At 36.7% G+C, this 22441-nt stretch overlaps 1 protein-coding gene across 1 annotated transcript in view; it reads right to left on the bottom strand.

Moving 5' to 3' along the window:
- Positions 1-22441, bottom strand: part of LMBRD1 (LMBR1 domain containing 1) — an 80328-nt gene that overhangs the window by 30689 nt on the left and 27198 nt on the right. Inside the window, exons 4-8 of the mRNA XM_005875867.2 lie at positions 20557-20654; positions 17873-17940; positions 12825-12913; positions 10131-10204; positions 219-344 (exon numbers count right to left, since the gene is read on the bottom strand). Coding sequence (XP_005875929.1) covers positions 219-344; positions 10131-10204; positions 12825-12913; positions 17873-17940; positions 20557-20654 — 455 coding nt within the window. The remainder of the gene's footprint in view (positions 1-218; positions 345-10130; positions 10205-12824; positions 12914-17872; positions 17941-20556; positions 20655-22441) is intronic.

Raw genomic sequence — 22441 nt, 5'->3', positions numbered from 1 at the left:
ATAGTTGCTTAGAGTTGCAGCTGAGAGGCCGGCAAGTGAGGCGGGGAACGTTGGAGTCTGCAGCAAGCAAGCCTCCCTGCTCGCTTCAGTGCCTGGCTGCCGGCCGCCATCTTGGCTGACAGTTAATTTGCATATACTCACTGATTAGCCAATGAAAAGGGTAGCGGTCGTACGCTAATTACCATGTTTCTCTTTTATTAGTGTAGATACCAACTCACTTTTGATTTAATTGATTGAATGTGTTGTTCCACTTCTTCAATGTCTTCAGTGTTTTCCAAACGTTCATAAGCAGCACTTCTGGTGCCTTTTATAAGATTTAAAGGTAATGCTGACATGCCATAGGCCTAAAAAGCAAAATTAAAATGTGATTTAGTAATATTATTTTAAATACAGGATGTCCCCCCCAAAATGTATACACACTTTAACAGCTGACAGATCAATTTTGAAAATGAAATGCATTTTAATAAACACTGGTTTTATAATTATTTAAAGTGTGTGTATACATTTTTTTGTGGGGGGACACCCTATATATGACATAATTTTCAGGTAAAAATGCCATTTTCAAAAAAAGTAACAACATTTAAGAGTCTGATATATATGTGGTATTATGTAATGACTAGAGGCCCGAATTTTGTGCAAGAGTAGGCCTTCCTTCCCCGGCCACCGGCACCCAGGCTTCCCTCAGGCTGTCAGCAGGCACCCAGGACCCGGGCTTGCCTCGCAGCCCCGGCTTCATCCAGAACAGTGGTTCTCAACCTTCCTAATGCCGCGACTCTTTAATACAGTTCCTCATGTTGTGGTGACCCCCAATTTCATTGTTACAAATTGAACATAATTAAAGCATAGTGATTAATCACAAAAACAATATGTAATTATATGTGTGTTTTCCGATGGTCTTAGGCGACCCCTGTGAAAGGGTCGTTCGACCCCCAAAGGGGTCGCGACCCACAGGTTGAGAACCGCTGATCCAGAAGGACGTTCAGTCTAGTTAGCATATTATCCTTTTATTATTATAGACTATTACCAATTCTCCATATCATTTGAACACAAGGCCAGTACACAATGTTGTTTACAACCAGATGCCAAGGCAAAAATATTTCATTAAACCCAATTTAAGTAAATTCCCTGTCCTCCCAATCACCTCCAAATTAGGCTTATTTTTACCCTCTTGTATGTTATTTTGTGTTGGAAGGATTTGGGTCCCTAAATATACTAACCTGAGTACTCAATACTATTTCCCAAGAAATATGCTGCTCTAGTCAATATTCACAACGTGGGCCTTATTTTTTTATTTTTAAATATTTATTTTAAAAAATTTTTCAATTGTAGTTGACATGCAATATTACATTAGTTTCAGGTTTACAACATAGTGGTTAGACATTTATGTAACTTATAAAGTGATCACAATGATAGCTAGTACCCTGTTACACCATAACAATAGTATTGATTATATTCCCTGTGCTGTACCTTATATCCCAGAGACTACTTATATAACTGGCAATTTATACATCTTAATCCCTTTCCCTCTTTCACCCATCCCATCTGGCAACCATCAAAATGTTCTCTGTATCTATGAGTTTGTTTCTGTTTTGTTTGTTTATATTGTTTTCTAGATTTCACATATACGTGAAATCATATGGTATCTGTCTCTTTCTAACATTTCACTTCACATAATACCCTATATGTCTATCCATGTTGTCTTAAATGGCAAGATTGCATTTTTTTTTATGGCTAACATTCCATTCCATATATATATATATATGGAATCACATCTTTATGGATAGTTAGGTTGCTTCCTTATCTTCACTATCATAAATAATGGTACAACATAGGGGTGCATATGTCTTTTCAAATTAGTTTTGGAATTCTTTGGATACATACCAAAAATTAGGATTGCTGGCTCATATGGTAGTTCTATTTTTAATTTTTTGAGGAACCTCCATTCTGTTTTCCATAAAGGCTGCACCCAATATACAATTCTACCAACAGAACACAAGGGTTCCCTTTTCTCCACATCCTTGCCAACACTTGTTTGCTGATTTATTGATAATAGCCATTCTGACAGTTGTGAGGTGATATTTCATTGCAGTTTCAATTTTCACTTCCCTGATGATTTTTTTATATGTCTATTGGCCAACTGTTTGTCCTCTTTGGATAAATGTCTATTCAGGTCCTCTGCCCATTTTTTTTAATTGGATTGTTAGGGTTTTTTTAGTGTTAAATTGTGTGAGTTCCTTACATATTTTGGCTATTAGCCTCTTATCAGATGTATTGGTGAATATGTTCTTCCATTCAATAGGTTGTCTTTGTTTTGTTGATGGTTTCCTTCACTATGCAAAAACTCTTTAGTTTCATGTAGTCCCATTTCTTTATTTTTTCTTTTGTTTCCCATGTCTGGGAAGCAAAGTGGCCCTTATTTAGAGTCCACTGTCAAATGCAGGTCATCTAAATTCTGTACATTGGTCTGCTGGTCTCACTTTCTACAAACCCATCTTCTATAACATAATCCAATGTGATCTTTCTCTAACACTCAAGTCAGATTATACCATTCCTCTAATTAACATCCTCAAGGACTAATAAGGGTAGTTTTCAAAGTGCTCTGGGAGTAGTTCCTAGGATTCTGGGTAGGTGTCTTTAGGGCCACTACAGGAGAGAGGAAGGCAGGTAGTGAGTGATGCAGGGACCTACTGCTACTTTTCTAGAGCAAATCTACTTTGTTCATCTACATTTTTACATGTCAGAATTTCATCTAAGATTGTTTGAACAGTTATTTGGTATTGTTTTTCAATGAAAGGTAGAATTACTGGACTTGTGAACAGACCAATTATCTAACCCTGGCATACAAAGCCCTACCAACCTTATGTCACACCTCTGTATTATTCACTGTTCTTAAAACACTCCAATTTTACACTACTTCAGGCTTTATCCAGCATCCACACTTTAGTACATACAGTACCCTCATCTAGAATGCCTATTTTCTCACCTTATTTCATTAGCAAATTTCAATGCCCTTCAGGCTCAGCTTCATTACACCATGTCTGAAAACCTTCCTTAACTTGTAAATGTGCCTTGCTTATAACTCAATTATCTATATTATAAAAAGCCATGGCCGTGACGCCATAACGACCAAACGACCAGTCACCAGGAGGTGCACTGATGGGTCTCATGGTACAGCGGGTCTTGGTCCCCGGGCGTGGCGGGTCTGGGTCCTGGGGCGCAGCAGGTCTCGGTCCTGCGGGTGGGTGTGGCAAGGCGAGTGCAGTCAGGTGCGTGCAGGTGGGCGGGGCTGTGAGCGTGGCAGGGCGGCAGGTGGGTGGGGCTGCAAGCAAGGCAAGGCGTGCGCAGGTGGGCAGGGCCCCGCGATTTTGCGCGCTGGGCCTCTAGTAATATATAACATTGTTCATCAACATTATTAATCTGTATAATTGTTTTATCGTTAGATCTGCCAAACTTGGCTAATCAGAATCACTTGGAAAAATACAGACCCCTCATCCACACTAGTAACAACTACAGTACCCTATTTAGGATGTAAGGACTACTCAATTCTTTTTTTCCCTACCTTTATTCCAATAACAAGCATTTATTATATTGATAATTTCTTTGAGATAATATTTAACCAAAAATCATTTTAAAAGAATTCTTTATTCATATGAACTTGTTTCCTTACATGAAATTCATATATTTATTAGAAAGCTGAACTGAATTTCTGAACAGCTTAATGTAAACAATTTAAAAAAATATATGTCCTTGAAAATACCTTGTGGTAACATAGGATCAGAATACAGCATTTTTTAAAAGAATTTTTAATTGTCTGAAGAGAGCAAGTAAAAGAAAGAGTCATGGTTTTGGTTGCTTAGCTTTTAGCTTGTTTTTGGATTGCATGTTTAAGCTTCAATAATTACCTGGAAATTTAACTATAAGATTTAGATTATGATAAGCTTGACATAACGCATTATACAAAACATTTCATCAACACAACTTTAAGATCTTTAAACACAATCTTTTCAATTCAACCTCAGACTTATTTGGGGGGAAAAAATGTATGAAAAGACTATGCTGTTCAGAAACAAAACTTTTATTGCTTACTACTGCCCTCTAGTGAATTACTAGGAAATCAACAAGGCTAAAGAGATTACATTACTTAAAATGCTTTTAGGTCATCCATAATGCCCAAAATTGCCTCCAATTTTATTTGTTTCAACTTCCAAAAATAAATAACCATCTGTATTTTAAAATCCAAACTATTTTGAAGGACTACATATAAACTACAAATATTTATAATACTTTCTTACACTGTCTAGTTTAGAAAAGCATCTTTTCCCTACATATCTCTGCTCTATCTAGGATGATGTTTTCCAACCTGTGAGCTTTGGATTATTGCAAAGAATCAACACCAAGCACTGCCGTTAAGCTGAATAAATGTCTTGCGTATACTTGTAACTCCTATTATTCATGTTTGCTAAAATGACTAATGAAACAATTCATTTAACATGTACTCAATAAGATTCACTAATTCTAAAACGTCTCTATTTTCTCACATCAGTGAAATTTGGATGCATCTTCTATTCATTGGCTAGGCAGAAGTCATACATAGTTGTCATATTCACAAATATGGTCATAGCTGGTTACAATATAGTTACTTCGTTGGTTACTGCATTCTTGGTACAACTATTGCCACTTTAAATGTCTTTTAAGATAGTACTATGATTTGATATTGGAACAAAAACTTAGTGTGTAAGGGGAAATGAACAAAGGAGCAAATAATGAGACAAATATTAACTAGAACAATGATCATAATTCTATATTTTCTTGCAAAGCAACAGTCAATAATTTTATGGGCCTAAGAAAGGAAGATACTCAAAGTAGAAGCCATTTTGCTAGTTAGGTAGGTAAATACAAAAAGATAGCCTTTCACATGGCAAAATAAGAAACAACTGCAAAACAACAATGAAAAAAAGCTTAAATTTATACAACAGTTATGTTAGCAGCTTCGGAGAAAATCCCTGTGACAAGCGTGTAGCTCTTAAGAAAAGCTGTATCATCAATTCTCTTGAAAGCATAAAAGACAATCTTGTATAATAAATCATGGACATGAATAACCAATTCAAAAAAGTGATTCAGAAAACTCATATTACAAATGTCAAGTTTTAGGAATACATTTCCAGTTTATTTCACTTATATTTTCCTTGTATGCAGAAAAGTGATGATTTTAAATTATTTATAAAAGTCTATAAAACTTCTCTCATTAAATATGAAAGCATGGGCAGAGACTTTTTTAAAAAAAATGTATTTTTATTGATTTCAGAGAGGGAGAGGGAGAGAGATAGAAACATAAATGATGAGAATCATTGATCAGCTGCCTCCTGCACGCCCCCTACTGGGGATGGAGCCATCAACCAGGGCATGTGCTCTGATTGGGAACTGAACCAAGACCTCCTAATTCATAGGTTGATGCTCAACCACTTAGCTAATACAGAGACCTTTTTTATAGTGGTACCTAAAATACAGGAGCATCTGTATCATCTGGAAGGCTGAGAAATTTGACTTTTAAAAGGGAGTGTCTTCAAAGATTATTGAGAACTACTGCTCTACTTATTTCTATTTTTGAATTTTCAATTTATCACTTTACATTTTATATAAAACTAGAGGCCTGGTGCACGAAATTCGTGCACGGTTTTTTTTGGGGGGGGGGGGTCCCTCAGCCCGGCCTGCACCCTCTCCAATCCGGGACCCCTCGAGGGATGTTTGACTGTTGGTTTAGGCCCAATCCCACAGGAATCGGGCCTAAACCGGCAGTCGGACATCCCTCTCACAATCCAGGACCACTGGCTCCTAACTGCTCACCTGCCTGTTTGCCTGATTGCCCCAACCACCTCTGCCTGCTGGTCTGATCGCCCCTAACTGCTCCCCTGCTGGTCTGGTCGCCCCAAACTGCCCTCCTCTGCTGGCCTGATCGCCCCTAACTGCCTTCCCCTGCCAGCCTGGTCGCCCCTAACTGCCTCTGCCTCAGCCCCCGCCACCGTGGCTTTGTGTGGAAGGTCATCAGGATGGATGTCCAGAAGAGGTCTGGTCTAATTAGCATATTACCCTTTTATTAGTATAGGTTATACAACATAAGCTTTAAGGTAGAATTGCATTAGTAGAAATGAAGAGACATTTCATTAAAAAATGTACATTGGTTTGATATTATTCAAATCCACTTATGACAAAAATCAAGTCTTTAAGAATAGGATTGCTTGCCCTAGCTGGTTTGGCTCAGTGGCTAGAGCTTCAGCCTGAGGACTGAAGGGTCCCAGGTTCGATTCTGGTCAAGGCCACATGCCTGGGTTGCAGGCTCGATCCCCAGTAGGGCGCGTGCAGAAGGCAGCTGATCAATGATTCTCTCTCATCATTGATGTTTCTCTCTCTCTCTCTCCCTCTCCCGTACTCTCTGAAATCAGTAAAAATCTATTTTAAAAAATAAAAGAATAAGATTGCTTTGCTATCAAAGCCAAGTAAGGTGTGTCATTTGTTGTCCCTGATGAAGTCTGAGCAGCTCAGTTGCTAAGCGACTTCGCTGGGTTCTTATCAAATAAAATCCATGGAGAAGCAACTACGCCCACCATGCATTTAGGCTATAAAGACCGTAAGTTGGGGAGGACAGAGTGCTTCTGGGGAAGGAGACAGTGAGGATCAGCGGCTGGGAGACAGAGAAGACACAGGAAGGCCCAGTGCCTGGAAGCACCTGAGGGGCTGGGATATGCAAATCTGCTGGGGGCGGGGTCAGGCCCTGCGCTCTGAGAGGTTAGGTCCAGAGGGAGGGCAGGGGTGCAGTTCCGGGGATCCCCTTCCTGCGAGGCTCCTCCTCCTCCCTTTAACCCCCTAACCTGTCCATTTGGATGAAGGGGGTGGGAAGCAGGTATGCAATGCCTGGGCGGACGCCCCTTAGTCCCAGATCCCCCCAGGGCAGGGGAGGGGTGATTGTATTGGTTTATTTGATTCTTCTTACACATTGAAGGGGGTGGCAGGGGAGTGTCTGCCAGACATGGTTTCCATCTGCTTGCTCGCCAGAGCTGCCCCGCGTGATGCCTTTTCCCTTCCTTCCCCTCTGCCCCGAGCTAAAGCGCATGAGATTGCCAGGGACGAAACTGGGCCCCCCATTGTATTGTGTGGAGATTGCACTCCACAGGAACCTGCCTGATCCAAGGAGGGTTGGGGTCATTCACTGCGGGAAAGGCTCAATTTAAAGGAAGCCACTGCTTAGGCACCAGCTGAGCCGTTTGTGGAGGGTTTATCATCCCTTCTGGCTGTTTCCTTGGAAATCACAAACTCAAGATAGCAAAGCCAGGGGCCACCCCTGGGCCAGGCAGCCTCTGGGCTGGGCCGCGTGGGGTCTGCCTCCGCCGGGGGCGCCCCGGACCAGGCCACGCAGAGGCTCTACTGGTGATGGCAGTCCCCGCCCACCTGCTCCCCGCTGTGCATGCCTCCTGCTGAGCAGTCGTGATGCTATGTCGTTCTGGCTAATTTGCATATTCCTCTATTATTATATAGGATGTATGTAGGTAAACATATACAGATACAAACACAAATAAAATTCATAAATAGCACATGTTCAGTTTTCGACTGATAAGTATATATAATAAGTTCAGTAGTCACTGCTTTTATAGGCAACTCAGTGTCCACATATTACATTTTTTATAAAAATATCATTATTCAACATTTCCCCACTTGATGGCACCGAAAATTAAAGTATATACATAAATATCTGTGCCCAGAGGTTTCTTTCTTTTTTATTTAAAAAAGATTCTCTTTATTTTATTTTTTCCATCACCATTTATTCCCTCTATGACCTTTTCCATCTCCATCCATCCCACTCCCCCCGTAATCACCATATTGTTGTACATGTCCATATGCCCATGAGTTCTCTCTCTCTTTTTTAAGCTGAAAACAATAGGAAGACTAATTAATATGCTTGACATTGTTCTTCTAAAATTGAGTGGCCAATTATTTGGCTATTCCTTAAGACATGGTACAGTGGGTATAATCTTGGTAAAATTTAAATAATCAACTAGTTTATAAACTAAACAATAATGCATATCTAAGAAATTCACACTTGACTGACATATACATTACAAAAATATCTCAAATTTCAATACTAACAGTTACAGATTCTATAACAGACATGATTATACCTTTAATAATTAATGCTTTGTACTTAAGGTTAAAGTATGCTAAGTATTAACTTCCCTCTTTTGGTACCTTAATTAAAATGAAACCTCTCTGCTTCCCATGAATTTGTACCCTCTTCCACGTTCCACCAGGAAAAGCTCATTTCTCTATCGTCTATATAATGTTAGGAGACAACTAATAACTAGTACTATTAACCACCTATCTGTAATTAAACCATTTATCTATAAATAGTTGATTTTCAACTAGTTTTTAATAAAGTTTGTGTATGATTGGCTCATTTTTACAGATGGAAAAGCTAGGGTTCAATTTTTGATTACATAAAGACACTCATCATTAGTGCTCAGCTATGTACACTATGCTGCCTCCTTAAAAAGAGTCCCCTCTAGCCTACCCTTCTTCCTCTCTTTACACACTAGAAACTAGATAGTAAAGTTGGCCAGACTCTGGTTTGGTAACAAAACATTCTTCCACTGAGTTTTGAGCATATCTTGTAGTGTTATTTAAATAATGTTTATCTGTCTATCCATCTGGAAAGATTCCAGATATTTAAAGCTTCCTGCACAACTCTCAGAAGATAGCTAAAGAAGCATTTATTATTGGCTCTTCCTTTATAATTTGAGAAAATAACCTCAGAGAGCAGTCTATATGCAAGTTTGTCGGGCTATTATAATTCTTACCTTACCATTTCTAGGAAGACTGAAAAAAATCAAAGTCTCTGAGAGTATAAGATTAGATTCTATATACTAGGAAAATATCAAGTTATGTAAAATATCTGATTTTAAAAGTCCTATACCCCCAAGTAGGATAAATCTACTGAATCAGTAACAGATGCTGATCTATGGTTCAGAATTCTAATATGCTAATAAATCACTAAATCTATTATGGCATGGTATATATTATAACCTTTAAGGTTCACAACTTATAATGTTTGTTTCTGAATAGTAACTTTCACAAACATAGATAAAATGATTGTGACTAAGTAGTTCAAAATTAACCCTCCTCTTAAGTAAACTCAAGAAAAATGAAGAAAGAAGCACTAAAATATTAAAGAAAAAAACAGGAATTGAACCCAATATAGGATGGGGCAAAAGTAGGTTTACAGTTGTTCGTATAGAAAATATAATAATCCTATATAATAAAAGCCTAATATGCTAAGTGTCCAGTAGTCCAGTGGGCCATTCAACCAATCAAAGCGTAATATGCTAATGATATGCTAAGGCTGCTCAACTGCTCACAATGATGTGCAATGACTACCAGGGGGCAGACAGTCGACTGGTCGACCAGTAGCTATGACATGCACTGACCACTAGGGGGCAGATGCTCCGACCAGTAGGTTAGCTTGCTGCTGGGGTCCGGCTGATCAGGACTGAGCGACAGGCCGGACATGCCCTGGAGTCCTCCCGCGATCCCTCCCCAGCCCCAATCGTGCACTAGTGGGGTCCCTTGGCCTGGCCTGCGCTCTCTCGCAATCCAGGACCCCTTGGGGGATGTCAGAGAGCCAGTTTCAGCCCGATGGTGGAATGACCAGTCACTATGATGACACTCAATGCAGGAGTTGCCCCGTGGTGGTCAGTGCGCTCCCACAGGGTTTGCCCTTTAACTTATGCTCATGGCTGGTGAGCATAGCAGTAGTGGCAGAAGCCTCTCCTGCCTCTGCTGCAGCGGTAAGGATGTCCAACTGACAGCTTAGGTCCACTCCACAGGCCGTTAGTCAGACATCCTCCCAAGGGCTCCTAAACTGCAAGGGTGCAAACCGGGCTGAGGGACCCCTCCCCCAAGTTCATGATTTTCGTGCACCGGGCCTCTAGTTGATAAATAAATAACAATACAAGAATAAACTCTGTTTGCTTACTCACAACTGTAAACCTACTTTTGCTCCACCCTTTATATGACTAAGGTAAAAACAATTGCTTCATAAAGTGATTCTCTGATTTTAACTCAATTATCACCATAATACTTACTGTGTAAGTTATAGCTGCCAACATTCCAATCAAGGTCAGAGAACTAATGGAAAATGACAAGGCAGCTAAACCATCTGCAAAGGAAAAAAACACTGTTAAAAAAGTAGAGATATATTATTTAAATGTTTATATTCAGCAAACCAATATAAAAATATAAAAAGTGGGTTTGTTACACATTCTGAAATAATAATATATATTCCCTCATCCTCGAAGTACTAAACTACAAGTGCAGAAAAGTGTTTTTAAAGGTCTCTTCACAAATTGATTTGTAAAAGATCTTTCAGACTAAGATTTCCTTTCCTTCACTGCTTAAAATTAAAGAGGAAGAGCACTAATTTTGGAGCCTAACACAAAATCAGCAAAATATTAGATACTCAAAAGGTAGCAAAAAATTTTCTGGCCTTTCTCCATAGCCACTGACCTTGACTCATCCCTCTCCCCTCAATCTTGATATTCCTAATTACTTTATTCTTAATCTTCCAATAATTTTTTAATATATATCCTAAAATTTTAAAGAGTTTATTTCACTTTTTAACTTTAAAAGAGCTAACTTGCCCATCTGGAAAGGGGGGAAAAAGCAAACAAACAGAAAAAAGAAAAACATAATACCAAAATAGAAAAACTATGTCAACAAGTTAGATTTTGGAAATTATTTAAACAAAAACCTCAAATGAGTGATGATATACCAGATTATGCAACAAAATACTATGCAAATTTGAATATTCTTAAATGGGAGCAATGCTAATTTTTAAAATATTGATCTAATTTAAAGGCAGGCCCTGTGGAACTAAATATAATTGTGATTAATTTAATGAATCAATATTAACCTTTTCATAAATAAAATTAGAATAATATCTTCTTAAAACCTGCATCTAAGTTTTTATATAACACTTGAAGAGAGCACATTAACAAATTCACAAACCATGCAAGGCAAATTTTTAATCCTTAATTTTTTAAACTATAAATATTTTACCATTTTATCAAATCAAAGACACTGATGCTGTTGTTTTCTTGACCTTACTAGGAGTATCAACAGGGTGTTCATACAACTAGGAAAGGTCTGGCATTTGGTGGATAGCAATTTTAAGATACCATCATATAAAATACATCCCCAAATCAAAGATATAAAAGTGTGAAAAAATATGCATCTTAGAATTGGTAAAATGGACTATTATGCTAACATATTCAGCAAATCAAAAAAGTTAATATTACTAATAGTGGTAAGCAAAATGTACTCTAGGTATGGTGTTAAGATTTGAGATTTTAAAAAATAATGTTAAGACTAAAGAGAATGAGATTACAGAAATTATCATTATGCTACCTATATAATCAGTGATTCAAATTATACTAATACTCAAAAACTAGCATAACTTATAGAAAAATATTTAAGGCATACGAGTAGTTATTTAAGAAGGCAGAAAAGTAGTTATTCAAGAGACCTGAAAGAGTTAATTGCAAAAAAGGAAGCAATTTATTTCTCAGCAATAGGATCAGCTGCATAAATACTGACAATTCAGTATTAATAGATGCTAGACCTGCTATTCTTATTCTTGCTGGTATCAGCAAGATATTAATGGACCACAATTTAGAAGATGAAATCTTAAGTGGAAAGCAAGAAAATTAAGAAGTTGTACAGCAAAGATTCCAAGACTTAATTTAATCATTGTTTAATACTGTATCTGGCTAAAGAGAAAGCACTACTGATTAAAGGATGTACAGTACCTATTAAAAGAACACAAAAGCAGCCCTGGCTGGGTGGCTCAGTTGGTTGGAGCGTCATCCTGTACACCAAAAAGGTTGCGGGCTTGATTGCTAGTCAGGGCACATACCTGGGTTGAAAGTTCAGTCCCTGGCCAGAGTGAGTATGACAGGCAACCAATCGATGTTTCTCTCGTTCTCTTCCTTCCTCTCTCTCTCAAATTGATAAACATATCCTCACATGAGGATAAAAAAAAATTGAAAATAAAATAGTAATGAAAATACTCAGCATGTTACAAAATAAATTTCTAGCTTTCTTTGAAAATAAGTTACTATGTGCAAAAGCACATAAAATTCTGAGTAATAAGTAAACATTCTTATTTGAGATCAGTTTCTAATGCCAACTGTATTTTTCAATGAATAACAACTTTCTTAACCTAACCTCCTGAATCTATTTTGTTTTCCTCTAAAAACCTAGATCATGTTGACTAAATTAAAGCAAGCTTCTAGAAAAACAATTCTAAAACATTTTGATGAGGTAAATTGGTAATATTATTTTACTCACAGGAAATTCCTTCACTTCATATTCTGCAATTTATAAAAGACTACTTAATCATGATCAAACAGCAATATAGGGTTCTTTCATTAGTTAAATTAAAAAACCAATACTTAGCAAATTTCTTTAACATATTTTTCTATATATCCAAAGTGAATTACAGGTCACATAGAAATTATAATACCTTCACTGCTAAAATACTTTGAAGATCATATTTTCTCTTCAACGAAGTAATTTTATGAAGTCAAGAGACTAGATACATAATAGTTACGTGATTAAAATAAGACTTAACAACACAAACCTCCTAATTTATCTAGCATACCTCTACTGCAAGTTTAAAATTCTTAATAATGCAAAAACTGGCTTTTCAAAAAAGTCCCAACAGTCATGAAATATGAAATATTATGATTGTGTGTTTTTTTAAGAAAAAGAATACTTACGACTACTTCCAAGTTCTTCAAACAAGAACTTCACTTTTTCCCACTCTGTAGAATTTTTGTTATTGGGAACATTCAATGGAACAAAAGCACTACAAAAGAGAAAAGAGTTGTTTAATGGTGTTAAATTTAAAAGATTAAATAAAAAGAAATAGTCTGAAACTCAATTTTTAGTAATTTTTTTAAAGAGATCAACTTTCACCAAAAAAAGAATTAGCAAATCAAATCTGCACCATGTACAGAGGGTGTGAGAAGTTTCTTACCTATGTGTTTACTATATCACAAATTTGTTTTAATAATTTTATCACTGCATTCAGGGTAGTTTCCTTTGTAATTCTATTTACTTTATTTTCTTCATTCAAAAATATTTGGAGGAGCCATAAACTAAAGATGTTCAAAAAGGTCCATAGCATAAAAAAGGTTAAGAATCTCTGTGTTAAATCAGGAAAATAGAATATAAATGTATATGATGATTTCAATATATTTATATGCATAGAAAACAATAGAAAGGAAATATACCAGGATAAACAGTAAATATCTCCTTGTGAGATTAGGGATGATTTCTTTTAAGATAGTAGTATGATTTGTTATTGGAACAAAAAGTTAATGTGTAGGGGAAATGAACAAAGTAGCAAATAATAAAGCAAATATTAACTAGAACAATGATCATAATTCTGTATTTTCTTGCAAAGCAACAGTCAAGAATTTTATGGGCCTAAGAAAGGAAGATACTCAAAGTAGAAACCATTTTTCATCTTTTTTTTTATCCTCACCTGAGGATATGTTTAATTGATTTTAGAGAGAGAGGAAGGGAGAGGGGGAGAGAGAGAAACATCAGTGCACAGAAAGACTCCAACCAACTGAGCTACACAGGCCAGGGCTGATCTTTACTTTCTTCTTAGTATTTTCTTTATCTTACAAGATTCTACCAATATACATAATGAAAGTAAATAAAACAGATATCTATAATAATAAAAGCATAATATGCTAATTAGACCAGACGTCCTCCGGACGAAGCCGGGGCTACGAGGGAAGCCCAGGACCTGGGTGCCGTAGGGAAGCTGGTGCTGGCAGCCAGGGGAAGGAAGGCCTACTCTTGCACGAATTTCATGCATCAGTCCTCTAGTGTTTTCATAATAGCATCCCAAAAAAATTCTGAGCACCAAGGCTCATGTGAGCTTCCTGGGTTGGCAATACTATGTCTTGTCATAGGTCGATGCCAGAAAAGTAGTATGTCCTGAGGACAACAAAAGCGTCACATTTGGAAGCCTCTCAGACTCTGTCCCATGTATTTCTCCTTTTAATTGATTTTAGCCTGTATTCTTTACCTGTAATAAATAGTAACCATAAATATAATTGCATTCAGTGAGCTATATGAGTCCTGGTAGAGAATTATCTAACCTGAGGGTGGTTTTATGAACCGCTCAAAATTGTAGTTGTTTAAGTATAAAAAGTGAGAGATGTGTTCCCTCAGACTTTTTAGTTTGGCTAACTCCAGGTATATTCTCAATTCCTTTTCCTCTCAGACCTATCAGAAAATCCTTCTGGCTCTCTCTCCAAATAATAGGCAGAAATAAATCACTACTGCTACCATCATGTCTTGTCTAGATTATTGCAATAACCTCCTAACAGATCTCATGCTTTTACCCTTAACCCCATAAAGTCAAATCTCAGAATACTATCCAGAGATCCTTTTAAATGTTACTCAATGACAAAAACACCTCCAAAAGTTTCCCAACTCCCTCAGAACAAATGCCCAAGTCTTGACAATGGCCTACGATGCCCAACTGAATTTGGCAGCTCTAGTTACCTCTGACCCTATCTTCAGCTACTCCAGCCTCCATTCACTTCATTCCAGCCACACTAGTTTGCTCACTTTGTTTTGAACATGGCAGACGCATTTCTGCCTGAAGGCTTGTCACTTACTCTGCTCTCTGACTGCAATGTTCTCTCCTCCTCCCATATTAATTCATGGCTCCCTCTCTTCCTTCAAATGTCTTCTCAAATACTACTCTCACTAAAATTTCACACACACAACACAACCTATTTTTTATTTTCTTTCTCTCCTCCCCTTGCCCCCTCCTAAATGTATGCTCCATGAAGGAGGAGTTGTCTTTTCTGTTAACTGCTGTTTCCCCAGCACCTTGTGTAGTGTCTGAAACATAAAAGGCACCCAATAAATATTTGGAAAACAAGTGAACAGAACTGTCACTTTTTGTTATTAGTGTTTTTGCAAGGAGCCATTTTCTTCACTTTTAATATACTGCTTCTAAATAAATAAATATAATCCAGAGAATCAGTTAAAACTTATTAATTAGAACTGTTAAAACTGTAAACTCTGTGAGGACTAAAGGTGACTTTCCATAAAAAAGACCAGTAAATTTTAGAATAAACTTTAGAATAAAGTTCCTTTTGTTTTGGACAGATATTCTGGTCTCTGTAAAGATTTGTGGTTTTACTGATGGTTGTCAGTCAGGCTGTAAATCAGGAGGTGGCAAACTACTGACGGCCTGTTTGCAAAAAAAGTTTTATTGGCACTCAGTCACGTCCTTATGTTTATGTATTGTCCACAACTACTTTAAAGCTTAAAGAGGAGAGCTGAGTAGTTGAGTAGTGTGGGGGTGCTGTCCAGAGTACGCCAGATGTTCAAGGCCAATTTGCCACACACATGTGCAAAAGCAAGGACACAGCAGTTTCCTGTATGCACTGCGCTGGTGTACCTTTCTATAACCCAAATATTGATATTGCTATTTGGCAAGAAGCCTCTTTTGCTTGAGCTTGTATATAAGTTGCCACTGACCAGCCAGTTTTTGGCTGCTTTCTTCATAATAAAGCATGTCCCATTTGCCTGGTGTTACCTGCGTGTTTTTCCAATTCCCTGCACCCAGAAGGGTCAAGTCCCTGGCCTTCTAATCTAAAATACTACCTACCCTTTAAGAAAAGTTTGCTAATATCTGTTCTAGATAATTTCAGTTTACAGATAAGGGACCTCCACATTAACAAAGCAAATTCACAAAACTAGATTTAGCTTTCTTTAAAAAGACAAAATGACTTTTAAAAATATACTCAATAGCTAAAATAAGCAGCGAAACCACTAAAAATGTCCTTTCAACATGTACTATTTTTCAAGACACATTAAGGCAGGCAAAGGGAACTGGGAATATGCCTACAGGACATCTGCATTCTAAGAACTCCTAGAACTATAAAAAGTTAGTGACAAGTTTTATTCCCATCACAAGTTGTATTCAATACATGAAATTTCATTTATTGAAATTTCTGAGACCAAGTTTTATATAGAAACTTTAAAAAATTTATTAGTACCTCATATTATTTCCTAGCATAAAAAAAAGGTCCAAGACTTATTTTAACAAGAATAAACGTCTTCCATTAAAAAGGACGAATGTTTTCCAAAGAGGAAATTTTAAATGTGTAAAACTTTATTAATATTAATATAAAATTAAGGAAGAAGTCATTGCCAAAGATTAATTCAACAACTTAAAGACTGATTATGTCGAATCCACCCTGGCCAGCATTCTCAGTAGTTAGAGCATCAACTTGCACACCAGAAGGTGGTGGGTTTGATTCCCAGTCAAGGGCACATATATGGGGTGTAGGTCTAATCCCCACCCCCGGGTCGGGGCACCTATGGGAGGCAACCAATTGATGTGTCTCTGTCACACCAATGTTTCTCTCTCTCCCTCCTCTCTCTCTCTCTCCCCCCCTTTCACTCTCTCTAAAATCAATGGCAAAATTATCCTCACTCCTTGGGTGAAGTTTAAAAAAATATCTAGAAAGATGCACAGACAAGAATTTTCATCAAAGTGTTGTTTAGAAAAACGGGAAACCTGCAAATATCATAAATGTCCAAGTAGTTACCACTAGAAGATCAGATAAACTATTATATCTTAAGGAAATGCAATAAGGACAAAATTAATGGATCTACATTATTATTCTGAAGAGGTGTCTACAATATTTCAGCAAGTAGATTATCAAGAATTACATAAAATATCATCACAATTGTGTAAAATTACAACATAGAGTGAGTATATGTGAGGGAGGAGCGCTCTGCATGTATTTGAGCACATACAAAATGTCTAGATAAAACAACATTATAAAACAGGTTAAATGTAGTTATTGCTTGGTGGTGATATGAAAGGTGTTCATTAATTTTACATTTTGTTTTTTCTTTTGTTATTATTAAAACTAGAGGCCTGATACACAAAATTTGTGCATTCGGGGCGGGGGGTCCCTCAGCCTGGCCTGCGCCCTCTCGTAATCCAGGAGCCCTCAGAAGATGTCCGACTGATGGTTTAGGCCCGCTCCCGGGAGCGGGCCTAAGCCGTCAGTCGGACATCCTCAGTGCTGTCGCAGAGGTGGGAGAGGCTCCCACCACCACCACTGTGCTATCCAGCTGTGAGCCTGGCTTCTGGCTGAGCAGCACACCCTCAGTGGGAGCTTACTGACCACCAACGAGCAGCTCCTGCATTGAGCCTCTGCCCCCTGGTGGTCGGTGTGTGTCATAGCGACCGGTTGTACTGCCATTCAGTCGATTTGCTTATTAGCCTTTTATTATATAGGACTAGAGGCCCGGTGCATGAAATTCTTGCATGGGAGGTGGGGCGGGGAGAGGGGTTGGGAGGGTCCCTCAGCCTGGCCTGCACCCTCTTGCAATCCAGGACCCCTCAAGGGATGTCTGACTGCCGGACTTCCCTCTCGCAATCTGGGACTGCTGGCTTATAACCGCTGGCCAGCCTACCTTTCTGATCACCCCTAACCCCTCTGCCTGCCTGCCTGATCACCCCTATCCACCTCTACCTGCTTGCCTGATCATCTGCAGGCCTGGCCCCCCCCAACTGCCCTCCCCTGCAGGCCTAATGGCCCAAAACTGCCCTCCCTGCTGGCCATCTTGTGGTGACCATCTTGTGTCCACATGGGGGCGGCCATCTTTGACTACATCTTTTGTGTTGGAGTGATGGTCAATTTGCATATGATCTCTTTATTAGATAGGATGATGCTATTTTCATTCTCAAGGGAAAATAATTAATACTTACCCAATTAAAAGAAGAAGTGCACAAATCACAGCAAATCCCAATGTATACTTAAGTGCCGTTTTAATTTGCTAGATGTCAAGGGAGGAAAAGTATACCATTTAGTAAAGTCTTTAAAATATAATAGTCTTACTACAATATAACATTTATATCAAATGTGCATTTATATTCAACTGTGTAAACTTTTCCTTGTTAAAGTCTTAAAATTTAAGGAAAACCAATTTATATAACACATTTTAAGCATCTTTGCAAACTACATTAGCTTGTAAAATCTTTTAAAGGCATGTCCTAGCTGGTGTGGCTCAGTGATTGAGCACTGACCTATGAATTAGGAGGTCACTGTTTGATTTCCAGTCAGGGCACATGCTTGGGTTGCAAGCTCAACCTCCAGTAGGGGGCATGTAGGAGGGAGCAGATCAATGATTCTCTCTCATCATTGATGTTTCTATGTCTCTCTCTCTCTCTCTCTTTCCCTTCCTCTCTGAAATCAGTAAAAAAATATTAAATAAATAAATAAAAGCTTGTGAAAAGCATAATGAATTCTCCAATGGGCATCTTTAGTAAAATTATTAGAATATTTAATAAAATATTCTCCTAAACAGGGAGCAATAAGAATCTACAATGCCCCTACCCCAATTCACCAAAATGAATTGACTAGTAATTATAATAAATATTTAACACATATGCATGTATATATACATGTATGTATATATTATATATAAAGCATGTAATATTAGTATAAAATATAAAAACATATATAAACATAAAACATATATCATACCAGAACTGTTCTAAACACTTAAACTCATTTCATTCTCACAACAACCCTGAGATAGATATTCTCATTCCTACTTTAGAGATAAAGAAGCTGAGGCCCAGAAAGGTTAATTTGCCATAAGTCATATAGATGGTAAGTGATTAAACAAGAACCTGAAACCAGGAACTCAGGTCTTTAAAGTCTGTTTTATTTGGTGCCCACGATATCATCCAAATATAAAGAAAAACACAAAGCTGAATCCAATTCTAAATATGGAAGAAAAGTTCATCTTAAAGAAAAAGTTAAATCAGTGAGAAAAAACTATTAGTCTCTCAGCCTACTGAAGTCTCTAAAAATGACCTTTTAAAAGTTAAATTCATGCTTCATATGATAAATTCTTGTTCTCAAAGGAGTTAAGATAGTCTTGAGGGGAAAAAATATATAAAGGAAGATCTTAAGATCAAGCAAAGGGCTGGAGAAGATGCACTTTAGAAAAGTGAATCGAGAAAGCTTATATCTCATTAATTTTTAACAATAAATTTGTATCCAGCCACTTTACCTTACATACATTGGGTTTTCAAATACAGAGTTACATAGTATCTGCAAATAATAATTTTGACTTTCTTTATAAATATTTAAACATCTTGTTTACTTCTAACAAATTACACTGATTACCACTCTGGGAATCTTATAAAATATTGTTGATGTACTTACTTCCTGATCTTAATGCAAATGCTTTAAGGTTTTAATAACTATGATTAAGCATAATGCTGTCTTTGGAGTCAATAATATATTTGTTTTTGTACTTAAATACAAAACATAAACACAGTATAAAACAAATTCCTGTAACTCAATAAAAAGACAAAAGACATTTATTCTTTTTATGATACTTTTTCCCCCTTAAATCAGAAATAAAATGTTCATTTTTGGCAAATACCTTTCCACATACAATTTCTTCTTTGACCTATTAAATAACTACATATTAATAGATGTGATTTAAAATCACCCATACAAACTAGAGATGAGTCCAACTCAGTTATACTTTATTAATGTATTTTTAAGATACCCTTGCATTCAATTTGCTAATATTTAGTTAAGATGTTTATACCAATACTTAAGTGATACTGGTTTGCAGTTTTGGACGTGCATATGTGGCATATTTACCAGTGTTATCCTGGATTAGTTAGAACAGTCTGCAAGTGTTCCTTTGTGCCCTGGAACAGGGGTAAGCAAACTACATCTTGTGGGCCACATGTAGCCCACCTCCTATTTTACTAGATTACATCATGCTCATTAAGTACCATCTCTGGCTACTTTCACACTAAAACAGCAAAGTTGAGTAGTTCAGACAGAGTCTATATGGCCCTCAAAGCCTGAAATACTTACTACCTGGCCTTTTACAGAAAATTATGTTGATCTCTGCTCTAGAATAGTCACAAGTCACATGCAGCTATCAAGCACGTGAAATATGGCTCATTCAAACTGGAATTTTTTTCTAAGTGTAAAATGTACTCTAAATTTAAAATAGTGTGAAAAAAAAGGGGGAGAATGGGGGTGTAGGGGGAAGAGAAGAGATAGAGGGGTAAAAGGTGACAGGAAAAATTAAATTAAATTAAAAATTTGAAGAAAAAAATAAAATAGTGTGAAAAATGTAATATCTCATTAATATGTTTTGACTCTATCTGAAATGATAATACTTAGACTATATGACATTAAATATAGTGTATCATTAAAATAATCTCAACTGTTCCTTTGTACTTAATTTAATGTGGTTAGCTACTAGAAAATTTTAAACTTCACATGTGGCTCACAGTATATTTCTATTAGACAACAATGCTGTAGAATAAATTCAGTCATGTCATTTTTTGAAAAAGGAAGAAATAATCATTCAGCCCCCCTACAATGAGACCACTAAAATAATGATACTTACTGTACATTTACTAGTATCATCATCATCCTTTTCCTCATAGTAGAAGTAAACAAAAGGGATCCAGAGGAACACACAGAATAATATAACAGAATATAAGGCTGTGAAAAGAAACATAAACTGAGTTCTACTAAAACGTATGAACTTAAATATATATATATATGTATATACACATATTTATATTTTATAGCATAACTCTATGTATATATGTAATATCCAAATCAGCCTTTTCTGATCCCTGTCCCAAGAAATTAATAACACTATTACATAACAAAACATAATTCAAGTAAACTATGGAGCAATTTTTAACAATAAAATCACAGTAATTCTGCCAACAACACTTGTGGCAGCTAACATCTGACTCTTATCAAGTCCTCAACAACACAGTGCTAAGAACTTCTTGTGAACCATCTATCTCATTTAAATGAACTTCAACTTTTATATTCCTTCCAACTTAAAATCAAGTACAGTTGACACAACTGTTACAGTTGCCACAACTGTTACAGTTGCCAGTCACTCAAGTTAAAGAAACAGCTATAATCATATGCCATTTTGATAAATAATTTCCCAAATCTAAATTTAAAATGTGCATTGCTATAAAACTGATCTTATACAAATCAAGATATAGAAAAGTTAAGAAGTACAACAGAACAGTAAAATTAGATTCAAAGTTAACTAATATTACTACTTATCTGTTTTAAAGTAATGTTAGATTTGAAATACTTTCAACCAGTAGGAAATCAAATTATTTATTTTAATTCATATGGAACTTAAAATTTGAACAGCCAAACATAGAATATACTTAATAATAAAAACCACACAAACAACTTTTTGAGACTTATCAAGCCTACCTAAGAAATTTTCTTTTCAAATCTTATGTAGATTTAAATTTATCGGCATATACATAAGTTCATGGAAAATAATTATATAAAGCAAATACAGGATAATAATCATTAGATTCCTTTGTAAAAGAAAGCATTTGTTAGAAATATATACAAAAATCTCAATTACTTATTATGAAGGAATATGAGTTATAGAATTTTGAAACATGATCTTAATACTTTCTAGCACTACCTCATTTATCTGGAGGCCACTTTTGAAACAGCCCCACTAAATGCAACATAGCTAAAATACTCAGAGCAAACAGAGCCCTAAATAACCAACAGAAAGGTCAGAATTTATACGAAGCAATCAGAAAATGACTGCCAGCATAATGAATTTTGGCACTACAAATATTTAGTGAAATTTATGCAGTCTTTAATGTTACGAAAAACCAATAAAGACAGTAAATCATTAATAAGGGCAATGAATACTGGTATTTCTACTACAGATCAGGGAGTAGTTAGTATTAACATTTCTATTATATATCTAAGAGCCAATAGAAATAAACATGTATTCAAAAGCATAAACAAAATAAGTATTCTAAAAGCTTTAAAAAATTAACCATAAAAGAAACAGGACTATAAGTCACCCTAAGTACCATATTGCTATTATGATTAAAATAATAAATTTATATAGAATTGGAAAAACCCTGAATTAGCAGAACAGAGTTTGTGAGCTGATTGCCACATGCCAAAAGCTTTGATAAAAAGATGCATTAAGGGGGAGGAACCAAGATGGCAGCATAGGTAAACACCTGAACTTGCTGCCACGTACAACCACATCAAAACTACAACTAAAAGACAAAACGGCTATCATCCAGAACTATGGGAAAGCTGGCTGAGTGGAAGTTCTACAACTAGAAGGAAAGCGCATTGAGACTGGGGAAGCAGCCAAAATGCGGAGACAAAGAAACATGTCACAAATGAAAGAAATGGAGGAAAGCAAACTACTGGATATAGAGTTCAAAACCACAGTTATAAGGTTACTCAAGAATCTTCTAGAAACC

Source organism: Myotis brandtii, unplaced genomic scaffold, assembly GCF_000412655.1.
Source record: "Myotis brandtii unplaced genomic scaffold, ASM41265v1 scaffold471, whole genome shotgun sequence".
Lineage (NCBI taxonomy): Eukaryota > Metazoa > Chordata > Mammalia > Chiroptera > Vespertilionidae > Myotis > Myotis brandtii.
Note: the sequence above shows the minus strand (reverse complement) of the source record. Positions and strands in the feature narration are given on the sequence as shown.